Here is a 21,506-nt window from a genome sequence, read left to right on the forward strand (position 1 = left end):
TTATATATGGACGTAATTTAAAGATTGATTTTTTTCTCCAGGTTTTTCAGTCTGAGTTCAGGCTTCTGCTTTAGAAAACGAATTAATTAAGTAGAACGTAAAGTGGCGTAATTTAGTCATTAAAACAAACAGCCTCTTAGGCTGCAACACATCCTTGTTTTTGTTCTCACACCATAATTCGTTCTGAAATAGTGCTTTTCTTCTTCTTCTTTTCTGAAGCAAATCTTCTCTAAACGTGTGACAAACGGGTTTAATCTACCAGATGGAGGAAATCCTGCCAGTTTTGCAAATTGTTCATTCACAATATGGCTGCTGGCAGGACAACAGGCTCTGGCATGGCTACTGTGGGGCCACTTCAGGGACATGTCTGTGTGTTTGTAACTGTGGTGGCAGAAACCTATGTAGAGCAGTCAGCTTTGTAGCCGACAACAAAGCTTTTCTTCTTGTTTACCTGCAAGTGAGTGACGGGTGTTTGGATAAGGCTGAGTGGAAAGGATGCGATTCACAATGGCTCATGTAGTAAATGAATCAAACCCCTTCGGTTGCATTACTTTAGTAGACTAACTTCATTGCTTGAAACATTAGTAATGGATTAATCTCTACATTAACGTCAAAAGATCCCCAAGAAGTGTTACGCAAAATTGACTTTTTTGATCTTTACGTCATGTTATTCCCTCATCAGAAACAGTGTAAACACTGGAAGAAGTGTTGTTAAAAAGTTATAGGTGAGCCATGTTGATTACTTCCTCAAGTTTCAAAACAAACAAAAGCTTCTTAAAGAGACGGAGGACCAATTTCAAGGCGTTTACTTGAAATGCAAGTCATATTAAGTATGACATGCAAAGTCATGCTTAATCATGTGTAGCATTTTTTTTAACAACGGACGTTAGTTACTTCATTAGGCTATAAAATGCCACTAAGTGCCTGGAAAACACATAACACTTCCCCAGTAATGCTTCTCCCATTCCCAGTCTTTGGTTCTCCGCGTCTCCGATTGGTTCCCTCTGTCCCTTCATCCGTGTCGTCTTCCTCCCTCCTCCTCCTCGACCCGCTCTTGTGTCATCCTCCCACCTATTCCTGCCATAGCCTGACACCTATCCTCCGTAATAAGCTCTCTCTCTCCCTTTCCCTCTCTCTCTCTCTTGCTCTCTCAGCGTGACAACCTAATTAGGGCTTGGTGTCTGTCATTGTCTCAGGGCCTCTTATTAGTGCACACGCACACACACACACACACACACACATGCTCGGATGCAAATCACCTCCTATCCCAGCAGGGAGCCTCTGACTGGATACGGTTGTGTTACTAAAAGGCCGTATCCAGTGTATGAAAGCGAGTAGTAAAAGGGCCGTGAGACAAAGCCAAACATTCAGAGCAATTTATTGCTCTTGATTGATTTCTAATGCTGTTGCTTTAAAGGCGTTGACATGCGTTTCCTTGTTTGTACCCTCGCTACAATAAAACAAAAAGAAAGGGCTCTGACAAGTAGATTTTGTTTTGCTTCCTGACTCCCTGCGCTGACTGGCATCTGTTGAAATTGGATTAATAAAAGGAAAGTGAAAATACCGGAAACTCTAGGAGGTTGTAATTTATAGTTCTTGATTGTAATTTTCGGAGAAACCGAGTTTAAAGATTGAAAGAAGAAACATGTTCATAAATGTAATGTCTGTGTGTAGTAGAACGAGATGGGGCCGAAATCACCACAACAAACTGGCAAAAGCAACTCAGGCCTCATTTTAGGAAGAAAACGAGAAAATTCTTTCATACATTTGAGGTATGCAGAATGGATATTTGGCAGGTCAAAGGTTACAATATGTAAACATGTCTGAAAACATTTTCAAGAGACATTATCAGTTCACAGGAATCCATTTTGTAGTCTCTATAACCCTGGTGATTCTTACTTACGTTCCATAAAACAGGTCAAAATTGTCTGCTGCCTAAATGATCGTTTTGTCTTTTTTTAAATGTTATTGAAATCCTGTTGTAACCATAATCTTGCTCATATTGTAGATACATGTAGAAGAACGATAAACTGGTAAACTTTGGTCTAGTTGACAAAATTCTCTGTTTTCCAAACGTAAATGAGAGCACTCAAACATGACGTGGGGTTTCTCAAGGCTCCATTCCAAGGCCACTTTACTTTTTGAAATTTCCATAATCCCTGTGGTTCAGATTGTGGTGCACTACTATCCTCTCACAATGTCTTTGCTGACTCTCACTTCAGGTCTTTTTTGCACAACTTAGCTCTTAATTTGTAGTCCTGTGTTCTTTTGAGTTGATCACACACTTTAGTAAATTTACTTTAGCTCACATTCTCGTTTGTGATTATTTCGGCATGTGGGCTTCTTTGGGGTATTTTTGCAGTTCACATAGAAAAGTTATATTCCTCTGAACGATGCCTGGACCTCAAATTGCTTTTGCTGACAGGCAGATAAACGCCTCACCAATTGTCCCTGCTGACTCTTATCCAGCAATTACTTTTCTTTTTTTATTTTACCTAAAAGATTTAGAGAATAAGACAAACAGTGTTTGTTTGATTCTGCCTTATGAAAACAGTCCCCGGTGCTTTCAGTCATTAGTGCATCTGCAGCAGAAAAACTTAAATTGAGTTCCAAATTGTTTGACAAAATCTTTTTTGTCATAAACTCACAACCTGCTGCATTAATCTAGTTCCCAGGAGCTTTAGTACTTAGTAAACACATTTCAGACTGAATAAGTTTTAGCGGGGATTACCGAACAGGCGATTGATCAATGACTGTACAGTAGTTTATCATAAAACTTCTGTCTTGGGTCAGAATTTCTTGCACAGCGATGCTGGAAGGTTTGGCAGCAGTTCAGATATTTGAAACAAAAAAAAAAAAACGAATCGATCATAACCGTATCAGCTGATATAAAACCGTCATTTTGTGTTACGGTTTAAAGCCTAAAACATCTTTGACAGAAATATGTTTTTTGTCAAACATCTTGCCATAAGGCAAAAGAATAACACTAAGGAAAGAAATTAATTAGATGCAACTTGCATTGAATATTATCAATGTAAGTACACCTAGATGCACATTTCACAAAAAATCCTTACATAACTCAGAATAAAAGTAAAAGAATCTGAAAAAAATGAGCGCGAACTCTGTAAATGAAATAACAGGATTTCTGGCATAAACTGAGGAACGATACAGAGATAAGATAGAATTTGCACAGAAGTGGAAACATTTTTAAGACGGTGGTGAAGTCATTTGGGCAGGCAAATGGGAGCGAGACGTAGACTGTAATCAGAGACAAAGTCGTCAAATTGGAGATGCAGAGAAAGAGGCTAAATAGACAAAACCGAAAACAGAGGAGAGCTGACAGAGAGAAGATGGAATTAGACGGACAGACGATGGGAAAGCAAAGGCAGAAATGCAAGTCGAGGAGAGTGAAAAACAAAAGAAAAAAAAAATCCTGCATTTTCTCTGCAGGTACAGGGAGCTGAGTGGTGAAAGAGGGCAGGGACCGTTACACACCCTCCTCACACACGTTATGATTAGGACCACGGCACACACCGCTCACAGACAGACTTCACTTAAACAGAAATGGAGACGCACAGTGAGAGCTCCTGGTTTCCCCTCAGGCTGCGATGCTGCAACATGGACTTTGCACCAGATCTCCATCCTGGAACACTTGATTGTCTATCAGAGGGATTCAGGAAGGAAATCAGAAAGCTCACAAATAGAGGCACACATACAGAGAGGGATGGAGGTGGACGTGTCAAAACTCAGCTTGCTTTCAGAAAGAAGAGCGATAGTATTTGAATCTATTGAGCTCAACCAGGTGTTCTAATTAAAGGGGCGGTAATATGTGTTTTCCTGCCATGTAGTGTCTTTTTACCGTACAGTCTGTATTGCCTTCAATTGTTATAAAATTCTGTAAAAGAAATTTGACTTTAGAATTTAACAGCTTCAAATTGGGCCTCTGTCGCTTTAAGAAGCTCCTGCTCTTTCCAAAGCCCCGCCTTCAGGAAGTTTTTTTTACCAGCATTTCACTGAGAAGTAGCTCCTATAATGAGCTCAGATGATGTGCAGTTTCACCAGGTGTTTGCTAATCGCTGCTGGCTAGTCTGAAGGAGTGGAGTGGGACAAAAGCCCAGAAACTGCAGCTCGAAGAAGGAGTATCATCCTTAATGGCAGGGCTAGGTTCACCAAGGCGTTTCGCACAGCTGAATGGTTGCAAAGGAGATTAAAGGAACATGCATAAAACAGTGGAGGCAACACTCCAGGTGTAATTTAGAGGAGGGAATAACATTATATCACAATGGAAAGTTAAAAAAAAAAGATTTTACATAGCAATGCCACTTTAAAAATTTAAACTAATGTTTGCAAATGAAGACCATTAATGTGTTTTTAGGTCTTCCAAGAAAGTATAAGCCTTGTTAATAATCCATCAAAAGAAAGAATGGGATTTGGGAGCTGAGTGAGTGAATTTTACGATGCTAAAGGAGAGTTAGACTAATTATCTTTCATCTGACCTTCCTCTTGTGTGCTGGCCACAAATTCATGTCCGATCTTCACCTTGTTTGGAAAACTAACAGAGCTTGGGACAGATTAAATCTGACTAAAAATAGATGGATGTGTCAGTCTTTTGGGAGTTTGTGGTGACGCTTTATGCCAATGGAGAAACTAAACCTGAAATTACAATCAGAGCAGCGGAAAGGTAGCAAGAGGCTGTTATTGTGATTCCAGTTTCTATCGAGTCCAAATGTTTGCTCATGTGGAAGACGTGGAAACCCTTCTGAATAAAACAATAAATATCTCAGCCTGGTTGAAAAATTATATATATATATATATATATATATATATATATATATATATATATATATATATATATATATATATATATATATATATATATATGTATATGTATATATATATATATATATATATATATATATATATATATATATATGTATATGTGTATATATATATATATATATATATATATATATATATATATATATATATATATATATATATATGTGTGTGTGTGTATATGTAAATGTGTTGCAAAAGGTGTAAAAGCAATTACTCCTTTAACTAATAAACCAGAACCTTTTAGTTTATTTTTCTTCCATCTTCACTCATCTAATACCTGAATATTTTCCTCCATTATTTGCCAACAAGTTTTAGCCAAATTTGATAAGAAATAGAGTAAAAAAAAACAAAAAACACACATTTCCAAAACTCTCCTTAATTAGTTTTCCACAGTTACAGTCTTGACTGGTCTTGAAATAAAACCCAGAGTCCTCAGCACCTGAGACCAAGACAAGACTGAGATCGAATGCGGTCGAGTCCGAGACAAGAAAATGGTCAAAAAACGGTCTGGAGACCAGGACCGGTCTCAAATACCACAACTCTGTTATTTACTGTATGAACAAAACCCAGTCTGCTTGGAAGAGGACACTTTTACCCAAAACTGTTCAAAAGTTCACACCTTAAGCTTCCAGGCCGCCTTTCTGCTCAGGAACAATCCACATGAAGAACAATGCAGACAGGAAACGAAACGGAAGGCAGAACAAAATAATAAGTGTTAGATGGTGAACAAGGAAGTGTTAGATTAGACACTTCATGCTGTGGCTTTTGTCTATGCACTTCTGCACGTCACATTAGAAGGAAAAGAAACACATTTGCTTTAAAAATGAGTCAGTGGCTGAAAGTGTGTTTGGCTTTTTGGTGCAGTCAAAACGACTCCATTACTGACATGGTGATCAGTTAGAGATTTTTCTGATGTCAAAAATTAACTAGGAAACTTTTTAGTGAAATGACAAAAAAGTTGGATGGTATTATGCTTACACAGACACACACACCCACACCCACCCACCCACACACACACACCCACCCACCCACCCACACCACACACACAAACACACACACACACACACACACACACACACACACACACACACACACACAAAGTTTTATAGTTGTTTTGTAGGTTGACAAACTACTTTTTGTTTTTATGCTTATACCGTATTTCATAGTCTGGGGTTTTAGACTTCTCTCAAAATCTATAAAAATGGAAATTTGCATTATTTCCCGTTTTAGACTTAAACTCTGCCCTTTTTAATTGATAGTAATTTAATTTTTTTTCTCAGAGGCAAAGACACACTTTGAGTTTGTTCATTGGCCTTGAATATTTTTTCAAGCTACAAATGCAAACATTTGATTTTATATTTTCTTATCGGCCAGGACTGTGTTATGTGGAATTGAGCAGATGTTTCTTGGTACGGCTCCAATAGTTTTGTACATCTTGGAACTAAAGTTTTGTTGCAAAAATGGCTCAGTGTGAACAATTGTTGCTTTGCAATCAGAAAATTGCCGGTTGGATTACAGACGCTTCCCTTGACTCTGGGTGGGGCAGTCCTCCACAAGTTTCCTCCTGACCTGCATACTGGGTTATGAATGTTTATGCGATTCTGAATGAAATTTTCAGTGTGAAAACAGCTTTGACTGGCGACTAGAGAAGGCCTATACAAGCTCAAAACATTGGATTGATTGTATGCATCATTTCTCAGATTAGTAGAAATATTTTAGTATTCTTTCATTTTCCTCATGGATCCCAGGCATGTTCACTGTTTCATCAGCCAAGTGGATTAAATGCAGTATGATTTGTTTGCAGAAAGGATTGTTATATTGGCTGATGCAGAAATTCACTGGCATTTCAAACCGTTTCTAGCGCTCTATATTTAAACGACTTTCGTTTAAATTTAAGATGACTGTGTTGCATCGTCTTGACTTAAAGGTCACATGTTAGCATTTTCTTGGCATGCGACTTTTTGGAAGATGTTTTAATCAAAAGGTCTTTAGCAGCAAATGATACGTCATAAATAGCCGGTTTTGGTTTAACATGAGGAGGACGCCAGGATGTCCACCAGCAGTACGGTTTTCATACAATAGAGAAGCTAACGGGTCTGAATCAACATATAAAATGGCTCTTTGTTTGCTGCAGTTTCCCCAAAACAGTTCAACCTATTTGAAACTGAGCTGCATCTCGAAGGTGGAGCTCCGTCTACCTAGGCGTTTTACGCAGCTTACATGAAGATTAAAGGATTTCTCAAACATGCATGAAGGAATCAAGGCAACACTTCAAATATATTTTTTTAAATGATGGACAGCTCTGACATTTTAACATGATGTAAAGCTCAAAGTGGATTTTACATCCTATACCTTCATGGATTTACTGATATGTTTTGGGTCAATATTATGATGCAGGGTCCAGTTATGCGTTGTCTTGCTGTCACATTTCTCAAAGCACGCGCCGCGACACAATTAAATTCATGGCGAATTTTGTGACGGTGAACACGACACATCCTGCTCCGTGGTTCACAGTCGCTCTATTTAGTTTACGCCGGACATGTTCTCTGTTCTGGCGTTCAATTCATGTTTTTCTCACACAAGAAAACATTCCTTCAAGGCTAGACGTGAGCCAATTGTTAGAAATTGTTGGTCAAATGAAATGACAGTCGAAATGGAGTTCGGATGGGGTCAAAAATATGTCGTCAGACTCTAACAAGGAAGGAGTGGACGGTGAACCGGGCGCAGAGAAGGAGAGAGCGGTCATTTGAAGTTTTTTTGGCAGTCCTCAGTAACTTGGCAGCCATCTACTTTGGTATCGCTCTCATCCCAGCGTGTGCTAACATGTGCCAGTTCATGCCAACATAATCCTACTCCTGCTGGCATGGCCGGGGGTGCCTGGAAGAAAAAGCTTTAAGTAAGCTTTACTTTGACACTTTGATGTTGAGGAGGTTTAGGGCTCTCTGAATTCTTCCTGGCCTGGTGGCGATATGAGGGAAAGAGCAGAGACATGAGAGAAAAGGAGGAAGGAGGAGGCCTGGACCCAAACCCAAACGATCTGTAAAGTCCCTCATTAAACACGTAAAGGATCCAGGTTTTACTGTAGGAAATATATACGGTAAACTTAGAATGATCTGAGTCACATTAGTTGGGTCAACATTCAGCAGAGTCTTAACTTTCACGAACCGCTTTCTTTCTGATCATGTGTAGAGTTTACTTTCTAAAAGAAAAATGTTGTGGGTTTTTTGGCACGTGGTCTCATTTTATAGCACAGTCAAGTGACGTTATTACATTCAGTTGAAAAAAAAAATTATGTCAAATATGACTTAAGAGGAATTTGATTTATATAATTTAACACCTTGAAATTGGGCTTCTGTCTCTTTATGAAGCTTCTGCTCTTTCTGAAACCCCACCTTCAGGAAGTCATTACAACAGGGTTCCTCTATTAACCCTATAAACACCATTTTTACCAGCGTTTCTCTGAAAAGTAGTTTTTATAATGAGCTCAGGAAATACACAGTTCCATCAGGTGTTTGCTGATTGCTGCTGGCTAGTCTGAAGGAGCTGAGGGAGGGGACCTAAGCGAGGATTAAGCTCAGAAACCAAAAACTGAAGCTGAGGAGGAGATGTGTCTCAGTGCTGGGTCCATCCAGGAGTTTTGTAAGGTTCAATGGTTGCCATGGAGATTAAAGATTTTTTTTCAAACATGAATAAAATAATCAAGACAACCCCCCGTCCCCCTCTGTACTAACATTACAACATGGTGTAAAGCTCAGAGCTGACTTCACATACAACTGTCCTAAAATTGAGAACTTTAAACAAATAAAAAACATATATACCTTCGTTAGGCAGATTTCTGATCAATTTTTTCGGATAGCAGTTGAAAGACGTTCAAGAACCAGTAATCCTTATATTTGGGCACATAGTTTCTGTCAAGACAACAGCAGCTTCTGTTTCATCCTCATCACTCTCTGCATTGTCCAGTGTTTCTGATGATGCACTAATGCACATCTGGAAGAGACAGGATGAGAGTCTGTTATTTGCCTAAAAAGATTCCTCTGAGATGTCCTAGATATGTACACTCTTTAATCCTCAGGTACGTCTGCAACACTCTAAAGAAAATTGCATAACATAAATGAAATGTATTCCCCTCTGGGATCAATAACATGTTATTAACTAGTAGCCAAAGTGGAGTAGTTCAAGTATCTTGGGATCTTGTTCACGGATGAGGGAAAAATAAACCAAACTAAAATTTAAAAGATCAGTTCACTGCTTTAGCTCTCTTGGGGTTGATGTACAGTAATTTTAAATGTTAAAAAGGTAAAAAAAAAATTATTTTCAGATTGACTTTTTAATTGTTAAATTGAAGAGAGAGCTGAGTCAAAAAGCGAAGCTCTCGATTTACCGTTCGATCTACGTTCCTACCCTCATCGATGGTCATGAGCTTTGGGTCATGACCAAAAGAACGAGATCTGGAATACAGGCGGCCGAAATGGGGTTCCTCCGTGGGGTGGCCGGGTTCTCCCTTAGAGATAGGGTGAGAAGCTCGGTCATCTGGGAGGGACTCAGTAGAGCCGCTGCTCCTCCACATCGAGAGGAGCCAGTTGAGGTGGCTCGGGCATCTGGTCAGGAGCCTCCTGGTCGCCTACCTGGTGAGGTGTTTCGGGCACGTCCCACCGGGAGGAGGCCCCGGGGAAGACCCAGGACATGCTGGAGGGACTATGTCTCCCGGCTGGCCTGGGAACGCCTTGGGGTTCCCCCGGAGGAGCTGGAAGAAGTGGCTGGGTAGAGGGAAGTCTGGGCCTCCCTTCTTAAGCTGCTACTCCCGCAACCTGACCCCAGAAAAGCGGCAGACGATGGATAGATGGATGGACTTGTAATTGCATTTCTTATTTAATGGAAACACTGCAATTGCAAAATTGTGGGGGGAGAAGAAGTTTGTCATTCGCATAATATCGGCTAAGTTTTGTGCACATTTTTAATGTAAAAGTAGCAACTGTCTCTTTACAACAATCCCATTTTTCAACCTTGCCAGTGAACCTTCATTTCCAGCAGGGGGTCCATACAGCTAATGACTTGGGCCGGTTGTGCTGAGAAATAATTACAAACATCAGGGAGGTTGAACTTGGCTTCAGTTCCTTTTTTTCTTTTTTTTTTTAAGTGTTACTGAACCGACAGGCATGTTGAAAGTAAAAGCATTCTCTGCTTTAATTGTACCTCACAAAAAAAACTTCAATAAAGTTTCATCACGATCAGCTGCACCTCAGATTCTTTCATTTTAGCACGACTTAAAAGGTCCTGGAAACTTTAGGCCACTTTTGCCCCCATCGTGATTAATAAACGTTTGAAGATGATGTTGAATGCAACAGGGCCAGCTTGACCCTGCGATGATATTGTTGAAGTTCATACCTGCTTTCGAGCCCCACTCTCCTGTTTGTCGTGGAGGGCACAAAGGTCAAGCCTCTTTCCAACAAACTCCACAGGGCCTCCGAACACTCGAACCTGCGGGACAAATTCACAACAGTTTCTCCCCCACCCGGTGTTCTCCGGCTTGCAGGGGTATTCAGTTTTTTGGCACCGCATGCCAATGGGCCAAGATCGCCGCCGTGGTCCCCGGGGTCCAGTGAATGCCATCTTTTTCGGTAGCGAAGCTCTCCAGGAGAGCGGGGATGTGGCCGAGGCAGATCCTAATAAAGGAATTGAGGTGCCTCAGCATGGCCTGCTCTCGATGCCCTTCTGTGCGGTCCAGGGAATCACCCCTCGTCGCAGCAGCCGGTTCCGCCACGGCCATCGGCTCCATCGCAGTCGCAGCGGCACCCTGAGAAGCAGAATCCTGAACCACAAGAGAAGCGGTGTTGGGGTAGTAGGAAGTCTCCCGTGGTGGTTTTCCAGCCGGAAGCCCCGTCCCCTGGAGAAACAGTTCCATCTCCGCCGAAGAAAGGTCCAGGAGAGGCGATGAGGTGAACGGGGGAGGCGGAGTCACAGCGTTATCCGGGGTGGCGGCTGGATCTTCTATAACAACAAACTGTGCCAAAGCTGGACGAGGCGTCATCGAGGGGCCCCTCTCGTCGTCCGAAGTGAGGTCCTCGATCTCTGAAACCGGAGGCTCAAACAAGTCGTTACTGTTTGCAGTCTCAGCTTGTGAGTCACCTCCGGCCTGCAGGTAGCGTCGTTTTTTTAGGAGATGCTGAGACAGGCTTCTCCGGGAGCGGGCGAGGACGTATCCCCTCGTCCTCCGAGCCGTCCCCCACTGGTGACCAGCCAGTGGGAATCGGGTCAGTCATCACCACTGCACAACATTTGCAGGAACAGAACGGAGCCCGTCTGCTGCAGCAGCAACGGGAGGATCCGAACGGGAGGGTCCCGCCACCAATTCCGGTTCGGCTCTCCACTCACTTAGCTGCTCTGCCAACCAATTGTGGGTCCAGAGAACCGTTGCCTCCTGGAGGCGGCGGCCCAGGTTTCTTCTTGCCCATTTTTCCGCCACCACAAAAGGTGTCTTCCAGTCTCCAGGTCCCTGCTCCAATAAAAGAGATATGTCCTTTGTCCTGCAGACCTCGTAGTGGTCCCTCAGGATCACCAGCGTGGTCCATGTCCAATCCTTAGCATTGCCACTGATCCTGAGGGCCGTTTCTTGGGAGGGGATCGCTGGTACGATCACTCCTGCCAGATGCTCCATTAATCTCTGCAGTGAGGGTGGATAGCGGGCGGTGTCGTTGGACTCAACATTCCTTAATCAAACAATGAATTATCCGCACCTTCTCAGCAAAGTCCGGATCCTCTGAGTGGCGTTCCTCTGAGCGGCGTTCTTCCGGCTGCGATGGAGCAGGCCTTCTCTGGCCCATTCTCCTCCCATTGGGAACCTCCAATCCTTCAGCCTCTGCAGGCCCTCTGTGCCGAGCAGGCTCACGACGCCGAGGAAGTCTCCGGCGCGATGTTCCAGCTGTCGACGTTTAATGTAAAAAAATAAAAAGCAGGCTTTTTAATCTCATTAGCAGAAAACAGTCGATTCTCAGGCTTTTGCGTTCGGACGTTGGAGCGTTTTGGGTTCGTCAGGCCGCTCCTGTGTGAGTGCCTGGATGTGTGCAGGGGTCCCTGCTCTCCCGCTGCCTGCTGGTGAGTTCCAGGTATAAACACGCTGCCTGCTGGCCAGGACACAGTCCCGTCTATTAGCTCCATAATTCAACGCAGCCCCCAGCAGCCTGCCCTGATCATAGGAGGGTAATTGCAGGGAGGCTGATTTATTGACGCGGTGCTGTAGATTACAAGCGGATGTGGGCATTTTGTTTGTGGCTTGTTTTAAATATTTCATGTAATTGTGAAAGCTGGAAAAAAAAGGAAAAAAAAGAACAAGCAATCAAGTCTCAAATCTTGTTTTAAATCTAGTTTGCACTAAAAACGACAAAGTAGTGCATAGTGAAGTAGTGAAGGACAAGATTTCAACATTTTTATCCCCAAAAAATCTAAAATGTGTGGCAGACCTTATTATTAATGCACTAAAATGACACCTGTAGATTCATAGCAGGAGTATCATGCAGGTTTGACCATTAAGGCATGTAATGTATGTCACTTTGACCCGACCGTGACCATTTCTTGACATGCAGACCGCTGCGTCTTGGTGGCCTCGCTCTTTGAGGGGCCGTCATTTTCAATGGCCGTTGAGATGGATGGAAACATCAATAAATATACCCCACTTTTAAAGGGAGACGTCGTCGCCTCCAGAATGGTGTCATCCGGGTCGGCGGCTGACTTCTCCCCTCCGCTGGGCAGCTGTTGCAAGCTGCGCTCCAGCAAAACGCTACTTTATCATAACAAATTACACCCGGAGTGGTTTTCTTGCAAACCAAACGTCGGGCCCCGAAACGCACGGAGGGAATCTGAAAATAGACCCGTTGCCAAGGAAACGGTTGAATCAATCTGAAACGTGGCTCATCTTTAAGATTTTCTCCCGCAAAGCCAATTACGGTACAAATAGTGCCAAAAATACGTGTTTGGGGATCCAACGCTGTTCTATTCTGTCCCACCTAATCCGCTGTTATTACTGATTTTGAGCATCCTACTGTATAAGACATTGAGTTTTCATTTATAGCGACTGTTTGTTTCTCCTTTTATCAGTAACCACAGATTGATTCCAAATTGGATATTTTCTTGATTGCGTTGCGGCGGATTGGAAAACTGACTCACCGCACTGTATTTAATTCAGAACACAAAAAACGATCCCATTATTTTCTCTCTTTTCTTTAGCCTAAAGATCTTTTTCGTCAGCAGTGCGCTGCACAATGACAAGATGTTTGTGGCACTTATTTGTCTCCCCCCAAAACAAATGCATTCCAATGTGTCCTGAACAACAGCAGATACGAACACACACCCACACGCGGACTGAGCTTTTCCGTGAGCAAGACGCAACACATGCGTTTGAGATGTCGTTTGGATTGCAGTCCAACTGAATCACAGGCTTTATCATGAGGTATACATAATGCCTTTTTGTGTGTGTGTTTGTTTGTTTGACAGAGTTTTTAATGTGTGCGGTTTGAACACAGTGACAAACGGAAGGAAACATGTAGGAGACACGTGTAGCTGTACACTTGATCAGTTCGAAAGCAGAAGAAATCAAAGTGATTTAATATGTAATTCTTGATTCTTGGGTCGATGAGAGACGACAGAAAATCTTTCATTGTTGCATGTTTCATTGTGTCCGTTTATGTAGAGATTTGCTAAATGCCGTATTTTCTGGACTGTAAGACAAACTCTCTCTCTCTCTCTTTATCTATTTATATATATATATATATATATATATATATATATATATAAAGTATATATACTTTCCTGCCACTTAACGTCAAGTAGAACTTCTGTTTTATTCCACTTCTTGACAAATGTTTTCACTTTCTGGTGTTAATTCAAACTAATAAAGATGAAGTATTAGTCAATAAGTCAAACTTCAATCCCATGTTATATGTGTTGACTTTGGTTTTATTCTGTACACTTTGTGTTGCGTTGACATTGAAGGTCATGAGGTTTTGTGGTTCTGTTTCAGGTGTAGCTGCTTTTCATTTGTTAATTATATTGTATATGAAATGCAAATCTTTGAGATACTTTAAGGGTTTTTTTTCCATCTCATTCGCATTCGGATAGTATGACAATGTATTAGCCCAATTGTAGATTCAGAAAAAGGAGAACAATTCAGGCAAAAAACTGAGATTTTCCAGAAAAACAAAAATTGGATTTCAGAGCGAGAAAAGTTTTACATATCTTTGTACATTTTTTCAGTTTCAGAAGTCAATGTTTTTTTGACTTTCCAAGATTTTCTAGAAAATTTCCGAAAATAATTTTCTTTTTCTCACTTATTAATCTCAGAAACTTAAAAGAAAAAACTTGGAAATTTCTGGATTTTTATCTTGCAAGTTGAAATGAATCTCAATTTCTAATGTTTTATTTTTTTTTTCTCACAAATTTTGGACTTTTGCAGCTCTGAAGCTGATCTCTGAAGTCAATCTCAAAATTTCTGAGTTTTATCATGCAAATTTTTGACTTTTGGAACTGATCGATTTATTTATTTATTTTTTGCTTACTCTACAATATCAATTTTTTTAAAAAAACCTAATTTTTCTCTCTCTCTGTCTCTCCTGGCTCTGACACGCCGTCACAGTAAAGTGACCCCGACGGTTTTTGTTGCAGTTGATCTGAGCTGTAATTTAGGGACAGACAAGTCGAAACACATTCAAGCGACTCCTAAAGGACTGCCCGGTGTGTGTGAGAGAGTAAGATGGACAGAGAGAGAAAGAGAGCTGGAGAAAACCACCAGAGCTTCAGAGAACCGTAACTGAATCTATGGAGATGAAAACACGATGCTGCAGGTTGGAGAGAGATTGATGATGGAGCGCTGGGTGGATAAAAAGCTTTCCAAGTTCAATGCTCAGTGGTCTTAGTTAGGTCACTGACCCAAATCCCAGTGCCCCCTGTAAGACACACACACCCACTCAATTGATGGGATAAGTGGTTTAGATCCATTTAGATGAGAGGTTGTAGTTAAAGGACAATAGGTGAGTGTGTGCGAGTGTGTTACGGAGGATAAAAAGAGAAATAGATCAATGTTGCTTTGTGTCTCGAGGTTAACTTTGGAGAAAACACCAAGCTGAGCCTCCCTACACAAAAACATACAAAACCCCCGTCACCTTCAGCCCAACCTCATACTTTAAGTCCAAATTTAAGCTGTAAACATTGAAGTTTCCTTCTTTAATCCACTGGCTTAAAGTCACCCGAAGGGCAATTCAGTGTAACTTCATTATGGCAGAATGCAGAGTGAGATCACAAGCTAATCGAATGCTAACAGCTAGTGGGATGTTTACATGGATTCAGACCTTCAGTGACGTCCATGACTCCCTGTACGGTAGCTCAGAAGGGCCATAATTAGACAAAAAGTACCCAGAGCAGTGCCTGAAGGTCCGCTCAGCATCCAACCGCGAAAATGACATGAAGGCCATTTCTGTTTTGAGCAAATGGAGGGATGACTCATGTCACTGTTGTTGTGGCTAATCCTTGGATGGTTAAACAAATCAGCTCCAAACAAACCCACTCAGATTGATTCAAGAGTCCTTTCACGCCTCAGAGATGCAAAATACGTTTTTATATTTAACGTTCCTGACATAAACGATAAGCGTGTACGATTCTGCATATTTTGGTATTGATTTGACATCAGGTAAATACACGGTCGGCATCACGGATGGTGATACTGGTTCAGATCCTTTTTTTAAGCTCGATATGTCATCAGACTTCTGAGCTGTAAGTGTTTTTGACACATTCTGTTCAAACCTGGAACAGAATTTGGACAAACTTTACAGGCGTCTACAAAATACCTTTAACTATGTGTTTTTGTGTCAACAAAGCTATTTCGCACGGCTTCACAAGCTTGGCCAAACATGTAAAAATAACTTGAATTTGTTTAGTCAGCGCCATTTAATGTGAAATAAATAATAAACTCAAGAAAAGATAAGGTCAAACAAATAAAAAGAACAAGCTTTCTTTCAAATGGTTCGGAAAGTGCAATCAGCTCCCTGAAAACCTGAAGATATGAAGAAACAGCAAACTATTTTAAATCAGGACCAATAATGTTTCTTTCAAATATTTTTAGCTCCTAATATGAGCATTTTGGCATTGCTCCTCTTCAGGAACTCCACCTACTGCATGAAAGTGTCCATGTCGATGACCGTGGAGGAGAGCGACGAGGGGAAGTGCTACAGCAGCAAAATCCGGCACCTGGAGAAGGCCGAGGTGACCCACAGCAAAATGATCACCTGTCCCGACATCGAAGACTATCTGGCTCCGTACAAACAACCTCAGATGACCTGGTATAAGGTACTGCTCTGAAAACACCATCAACTGCTCTCCCGGAGTCTGCTGCAGCTAAACGGGGCTCTCCTGCTAGGAGTGCGAGCGAGTGGAATGGAGGAGCTCCGTTACCGTCAACACGACGCACGTCTGGATTCCTGAGGTGGAGGAGGGCGACGCCGGGAACTACACGTGCGAACTGCAGTACGGGTCCAAGCAGGTGCGGCGGACAACGCAACTCAAAGTGACAGGTAGGAAACAGTGTTTCAGTAACTGCATTTCCATTACAAATGTGCGCTAAAATTAGTCAATTTTCTGCCAATGTGAAAAAAAACAACAAAAAACACAAGTTGGGAATTGCAATGTTTCCATTAAATAGAAAACACAAATAAATAAATAAAATCACAAGAGGAAACAAACAAAAAAAGACGCTATCCTACTGCCAAAACTTCTTATCGGAAAAGGAGAGTTTTTAAAAATTGTTGCGTTTCCATTCTGCCAATTGATTTTTTTGAAATGTCAAACTGTTCAATTTTATGGTGAATGGAAACTGAGAAGTAGCTCCTGTAATGAGCTCAGAAGACGTGCAGTTCCACCAGGTGTTTGCTAATTGCTGCTGACTAGTCTGAAGGAGCTGAGTTGGAAAGTCAGCAGCTCCAAGGAGGAGCTTTGTCCTGGAAGGCGGAGCTAGGTCCAACCAGGCATTTTACACAGCTGAATGGTTGTCATGTAGATTGAAGAATTTCTCATACATGCATAAAAGAATCAAGGCAACACTCAAGGTATGTTTTTGATGAGGGAATAGCATTATAACATAAAATAAAACTCAAAAAAGGTCATTTTAGATATCACTGCCCCTTTAAGGGATTATGACTTTGAGTTAAAGAATGCAATGTAAGAAAAATGTATTTTAAGCACATCTGCCATCCAACTTGTCTAAGTACAGTATACATGGACTTTATGCAGTCAGTCATTTTTGACAAACTAACAAGAATGAAATAAAGTGCAGCGTGAACAACTCCTCTACCTTCTCTGAACGTTTAGCAGCCCTCCTAACTCCAGAGCATCCATTACTTTGACAGATGACCGGACTCAGCAGTGCACCATTCATCATTACTTCAGCACTTTTAAAGTTTCTTTAAGTACACTTTACAAATGTGCCCTAAAATTGTTGAGTAGCTTTTTATCCCTGTAATTTTCCCCCCCTCCTGTAATTTAAGTAAAAAAACATAAAAGCCCTCGGTGACTTTTTGTGGAACTTTGACTCGTCAGGAACCTCGGGACTCAGAGCCAACGTTGCCGTTTCGTGTGCGTTTTCAGGAGCAGGAGTCGCTCTTTGCCACCTGCTCGTGTTTTATTATTATTCCTCCTGCAGCAGATTGTCGGTTTCTCTCAGCAACAGCAGCATCTTGAGGATCGGTTTTACGTTGCACAACAGTTCATGAGCATTTGCGGCAGTCTGATTTCCCGTAAGTCCAACCTCCTCTGCGCTCCGACGGTGATGCAGGCCGACAGATTTCCTGAAGTGCTTTAAAGCGCCGTGATTAGCGACATGCTAAAGCCGAACAATGTCCTTTTAGAGTGTGTCCTAAAACATTTAACGCTCCATTTCACCACACTTTCTCTCTCTCTTTTTTTTTCTTTTTTAAATCCCACAGCCCAGTCAGTGCTGCTTTCTTCCAGCACTTTGCTGCGCTGTGCTTCAGATGTGCAGCTGCCTCTTGCAAAGCGGAGCTGACATGAACAGGCGCTGCTTCATTTTTCAGAGAATTATTCACCGCGCTGCCCTGGTTCCCTCCGCCGCTGCAGAGGAGAGCAGAGCCAGGAAACGCACAGATTCCTTTGCATCTTTCCTCGCTGAACATTTTTCTCTTAACGCCACAATTTAAGGGAATTTAATTAGTTTATGTTAAAACGCAATAGGATGCAATTAACATGTGGAGTTGTAAACAGCAGTTGCATTTTTTTGCCCTCACTCACAGCGTGGAAGTGAATAGTAACGCCTCAGCATAATTTAGTAATAGTTATAATAAACTTTAGAATTAATCTCACACTTGGGGTATAATTCTGAGTAACATAAAGAAGAATTTACTTCTCATATCATTTAAAAAACGTCTTGAAACAAAAAAGATGTATAAAAACTGAACAAGGATATATAGATTTTATGGTGGTTTTTATAAGTTTCTACACCTTTATTTCATGGTTTTTATCGCTGCATTTATTATTGTGACTATAATTAACATAAATGATAATTAACATGTATTTTTCTGTTTTTTAAAAAAAACTTTAACTTCTTTTATTCTTCTATAGCACTTTTCAAGCAAAGCCATGTATTGACCAAAGTGCTTTGCAAGATGAAACACATAATAAATCAGTGCTGACTAAATACACAAGCTCAATAAAAGAAGTTAAAAAACATTATAAAAATACTAAATGTCAATGATCAAAAGCCCTTTTATAAATAAACAGGTTTTAAGTTTGGCTTATAATTTTAATACACAGATAGGTAAATAACTTTATGATGTAATTTGCTATATAAATTTATGCCAAAACTGCATCCATCAACCTGCTGCTCAGAAACAAGCAGCAGTAAAGTCTTGGTATCGTCAGCTGAGTTTACCATGAATGCTAGTTAGCATAGCCACTGATGACGGCAGATAAATAGTGTTTCATTTGGTGCTAGGCTGATTCTCCACCATTAGCATAGCTACAACAAACCGATAATCTTGATTGTACAGGCTTTTTGAGGGAGGTTGTGAACAGTACATACATAAACTTGATTGACAGCGCTAAGTCCCTCCTCCTGCCTCTGATTGGCTGTTTCTGAACATAAAGAATGAGTATTTTATCATAAAAATACTACAGTGACTGACTTTATGATTACTTAAACCTAGTGATTAATTGTATGTTTTCTTTTCCACCTGTTCAACAGAACAAATATCATTTTTGGGGGAATATTTCCACTGATTTCCAGCTGCTCCTGAATTAAAGCTGTTGATCCCGTCTGTGTCTGCTGGCAGAAAGAACGTTAAATTGAGACTGAAGCAGGGGGAGAGAAAAAGGCAGAGCCTGAAGACGCGCTCTCGGCTATGGTGTTAAATACACCGAGTTGAAGTAAAAGCCCCGGAAAAGGATCGAAGCCGCATCTGGGGACATGTGTTGTAAATTTCACACTCTCGGCACACCTCATTTAAAGCTCCTCTGTTCCCTTTAAATATTTACAACCCTCTAATTAACCGCTGTACCTCAGGGAAGTGTACACTTTGTTGAGGTGGGTAATCTCTCGTGTTTATAAAGCTGTTTTTAGCCGGCGGGGTTCAGGGGGATATCCTGTGTTGACTTGCTAAACTGGAACATTTTTATTGCAGCACTAACGACTTGTTGTGAAGCCTTTTTGCCTGGAATTATGTTCCCAGTAAACTAATTGTTTTCATAATTGTGCTCTAACTGAATGGCTCTTTAAGGTGCAGTGAGTTATTTTCTTTCCTTAAAATTCTGAAGTCAAAGGAAACTGTTTTGGGCGTCTTGGAAGGTTTGTTGAGATCAGATCAAGGCTGCTGAGCCGAAATCAGTGATTTTGATCCTTTTCAATAATATTCACAATGAAGAGAGAGATTATATTGGCTGCAGCAGCTGAATGGAGTTGGTGGGTATGAGCAATAATTCCAAGTAGACAATATGGCTGAGAAACTCATCACAATATAAGCTTCATATCAGTCGATGTTGATCATTATTGATATTTTTTTGTTTGTTTGAAATATGAAACAAATCTTTCCTGTTTTATCTCATTTATCTCATATATTTGGGCAAAATCTGAAACTGTTGCGGTGCAAGTTACTCAACAGCTTGTTGCTAGGTAACAAATTGTTGACGCCACCGACTTTTCTAGCTGGCTGTTAGTTGGCCTGTCAACATGACAAATTTTGCCAGATGATCAATTGTCCCAGAATTAATGGCAATAAACAATATTGTTACTTGGAGGCAATTTTCAAGTAGTGAAGGAAGAACAGTGCAAGAACATTTACACATTGGAACTGGAAGACATTTCAAGTATCCAAAACAATATTAATAAAAAATAAATAAACAGGACTATAATAACTTGGCATCAAGGCCAACTTTCAATTAACCGCCTTGTAAAACACTTTCAGCAGCTCAGAGTGTAAAAATACTGGCGTCGAACAATGTTTACCAAACACCAGCTCCCACTCTTGTTTCCATTTTTTTTTCAGCGTTGCTGCCCTTCATTCATCGCAAAATTATTTCATTTCGTCTTGAACTGAGGAAGACTTTGACATGTCATGTCTCTTCCTGTCTTCTTTTTGCATTGACCCAACCTCACTGCATTAAAATACCGTCGACAGAAGCAGGGCTGTGGCCGTATGCGTTAACTCGGGAATATCTCTAAAAGCTTCACATGTTTCAGGCGTTGCCAGGTCACTGTCAAGCTTTTTCTACCTCATTGGAGTGTTTTGTCAAGGTCGTCCAGCAGCTTTGGATCCAAATATAGCAGACAGGAAAAATGCAAGTAAGCTATTAGGGACATCATCATCATCACCATAAAACTAATGCAAACATTGTAATACTCTAAAAAGTGTTGTGGAAAAACTCCACATATATTCGATTGTTTTTTCTCTGCTTTGACTAAAGGCTTTTTTGTTACTTAGAGCTGTAAAATCAAAGCAAACAGTCCTTTCCTTTGTGTTAAAAGCAGTGAGCTGATTATGTGAATAATGCATTCTGTGCTGTGAGATATAAATACTGATTTAATGACCTTGTTCTGTCTATTTGCTCTGATATACCCAGGCTTTACTAAGCTTGGGTGTCTTACTGCTTGAGTTCAACTGAAACCAAACAAAACCAAAAAAAAAAAAAAAACTTGAAAAGAAATACATCAAACACACATGGATGAAGTAGAAATTACTGTTTTGTTTTTGTTTTTTTGTTTCTGTAAATGCTTTTAATTTCTTGTTGGGAAACAACCAAATTCAGGAATCGTTCACCGATCAATAAACATTGAATTTTTAGACAAGTCTAGAAAACAAATGATTGAAAAGCAACAGTTTTGAACCAAGAAGATATACTGTGATTGCATCTTTCTCTGACGTCCACCAAATGATGTAATGATAAAAATGTCAGCCATATTTATATATATATTGATATGTAGGTTAATATCTTTGGCATTAGGCCTGTTAGGTGTAGTCAGTAACCATAGGTTGACTTTCCGAGTTAGAATCAGCTTGTAGCATAATTTATGGGCCATTCTTCGATGTTCCATTTGGTTGAGCCAGACTTGTAAATGAAGACCCAGTTGCAGCGCAGCTCCTGTTCCATTAGTTCAAATGAAACAGAAAGCCTCTGTT

The 21,506-nt window shown here is 40.8% G+C and overlaps 1 protein-coding gene across 3 annotated transcripts in view; it reads left to right on the top strand.

Annotated features, from left to right (window-relative positions):
- Nucleotides 1-21,506, top strand: part of il1rapl2 (interleukin 1 receptor accessory protein-like 2) — a 333,900-nt gene that overhangs the window by 211,135 nt on the left and 101,259 nt on the right. For all 3 annotated transcript variants that reach the window (XM_055034309.1, XM_055034311.1, XM_055034310.1), the window contains exons 5-6: nucleotides 15,987-16,173; nucleotides 16,244-16,397. In XM_055034309.1, coding sequence (XP_054890284.1) covers nucleotides 15,987-16,173; nucleotides 16,244-16,397 — 341 coding nt within the window. The remainder of the gene's footprint in view (nucleotides 1-15,986; nucleotides 16,174-16,243; nucleotides 16,398-21,506) is intronic.

This window comes from Poeciliopsis prolifica, unplaced genomic scaffold, assembly GCF_027474105.1.
Source record: "Poeciliopsis prolifica strain line A6 unplaced genomic scaffold, Auburn_PproV2 SCAFFOLD009, whole genome shotgun sequence".
Taxonomy (NCBI): Eukaryota; Metazoa; Chordata; class Actinopteri; order Cyprinodontiformes; family Poeciliidae; genus Poeciliopsis; species Poeciliopsis prolifica.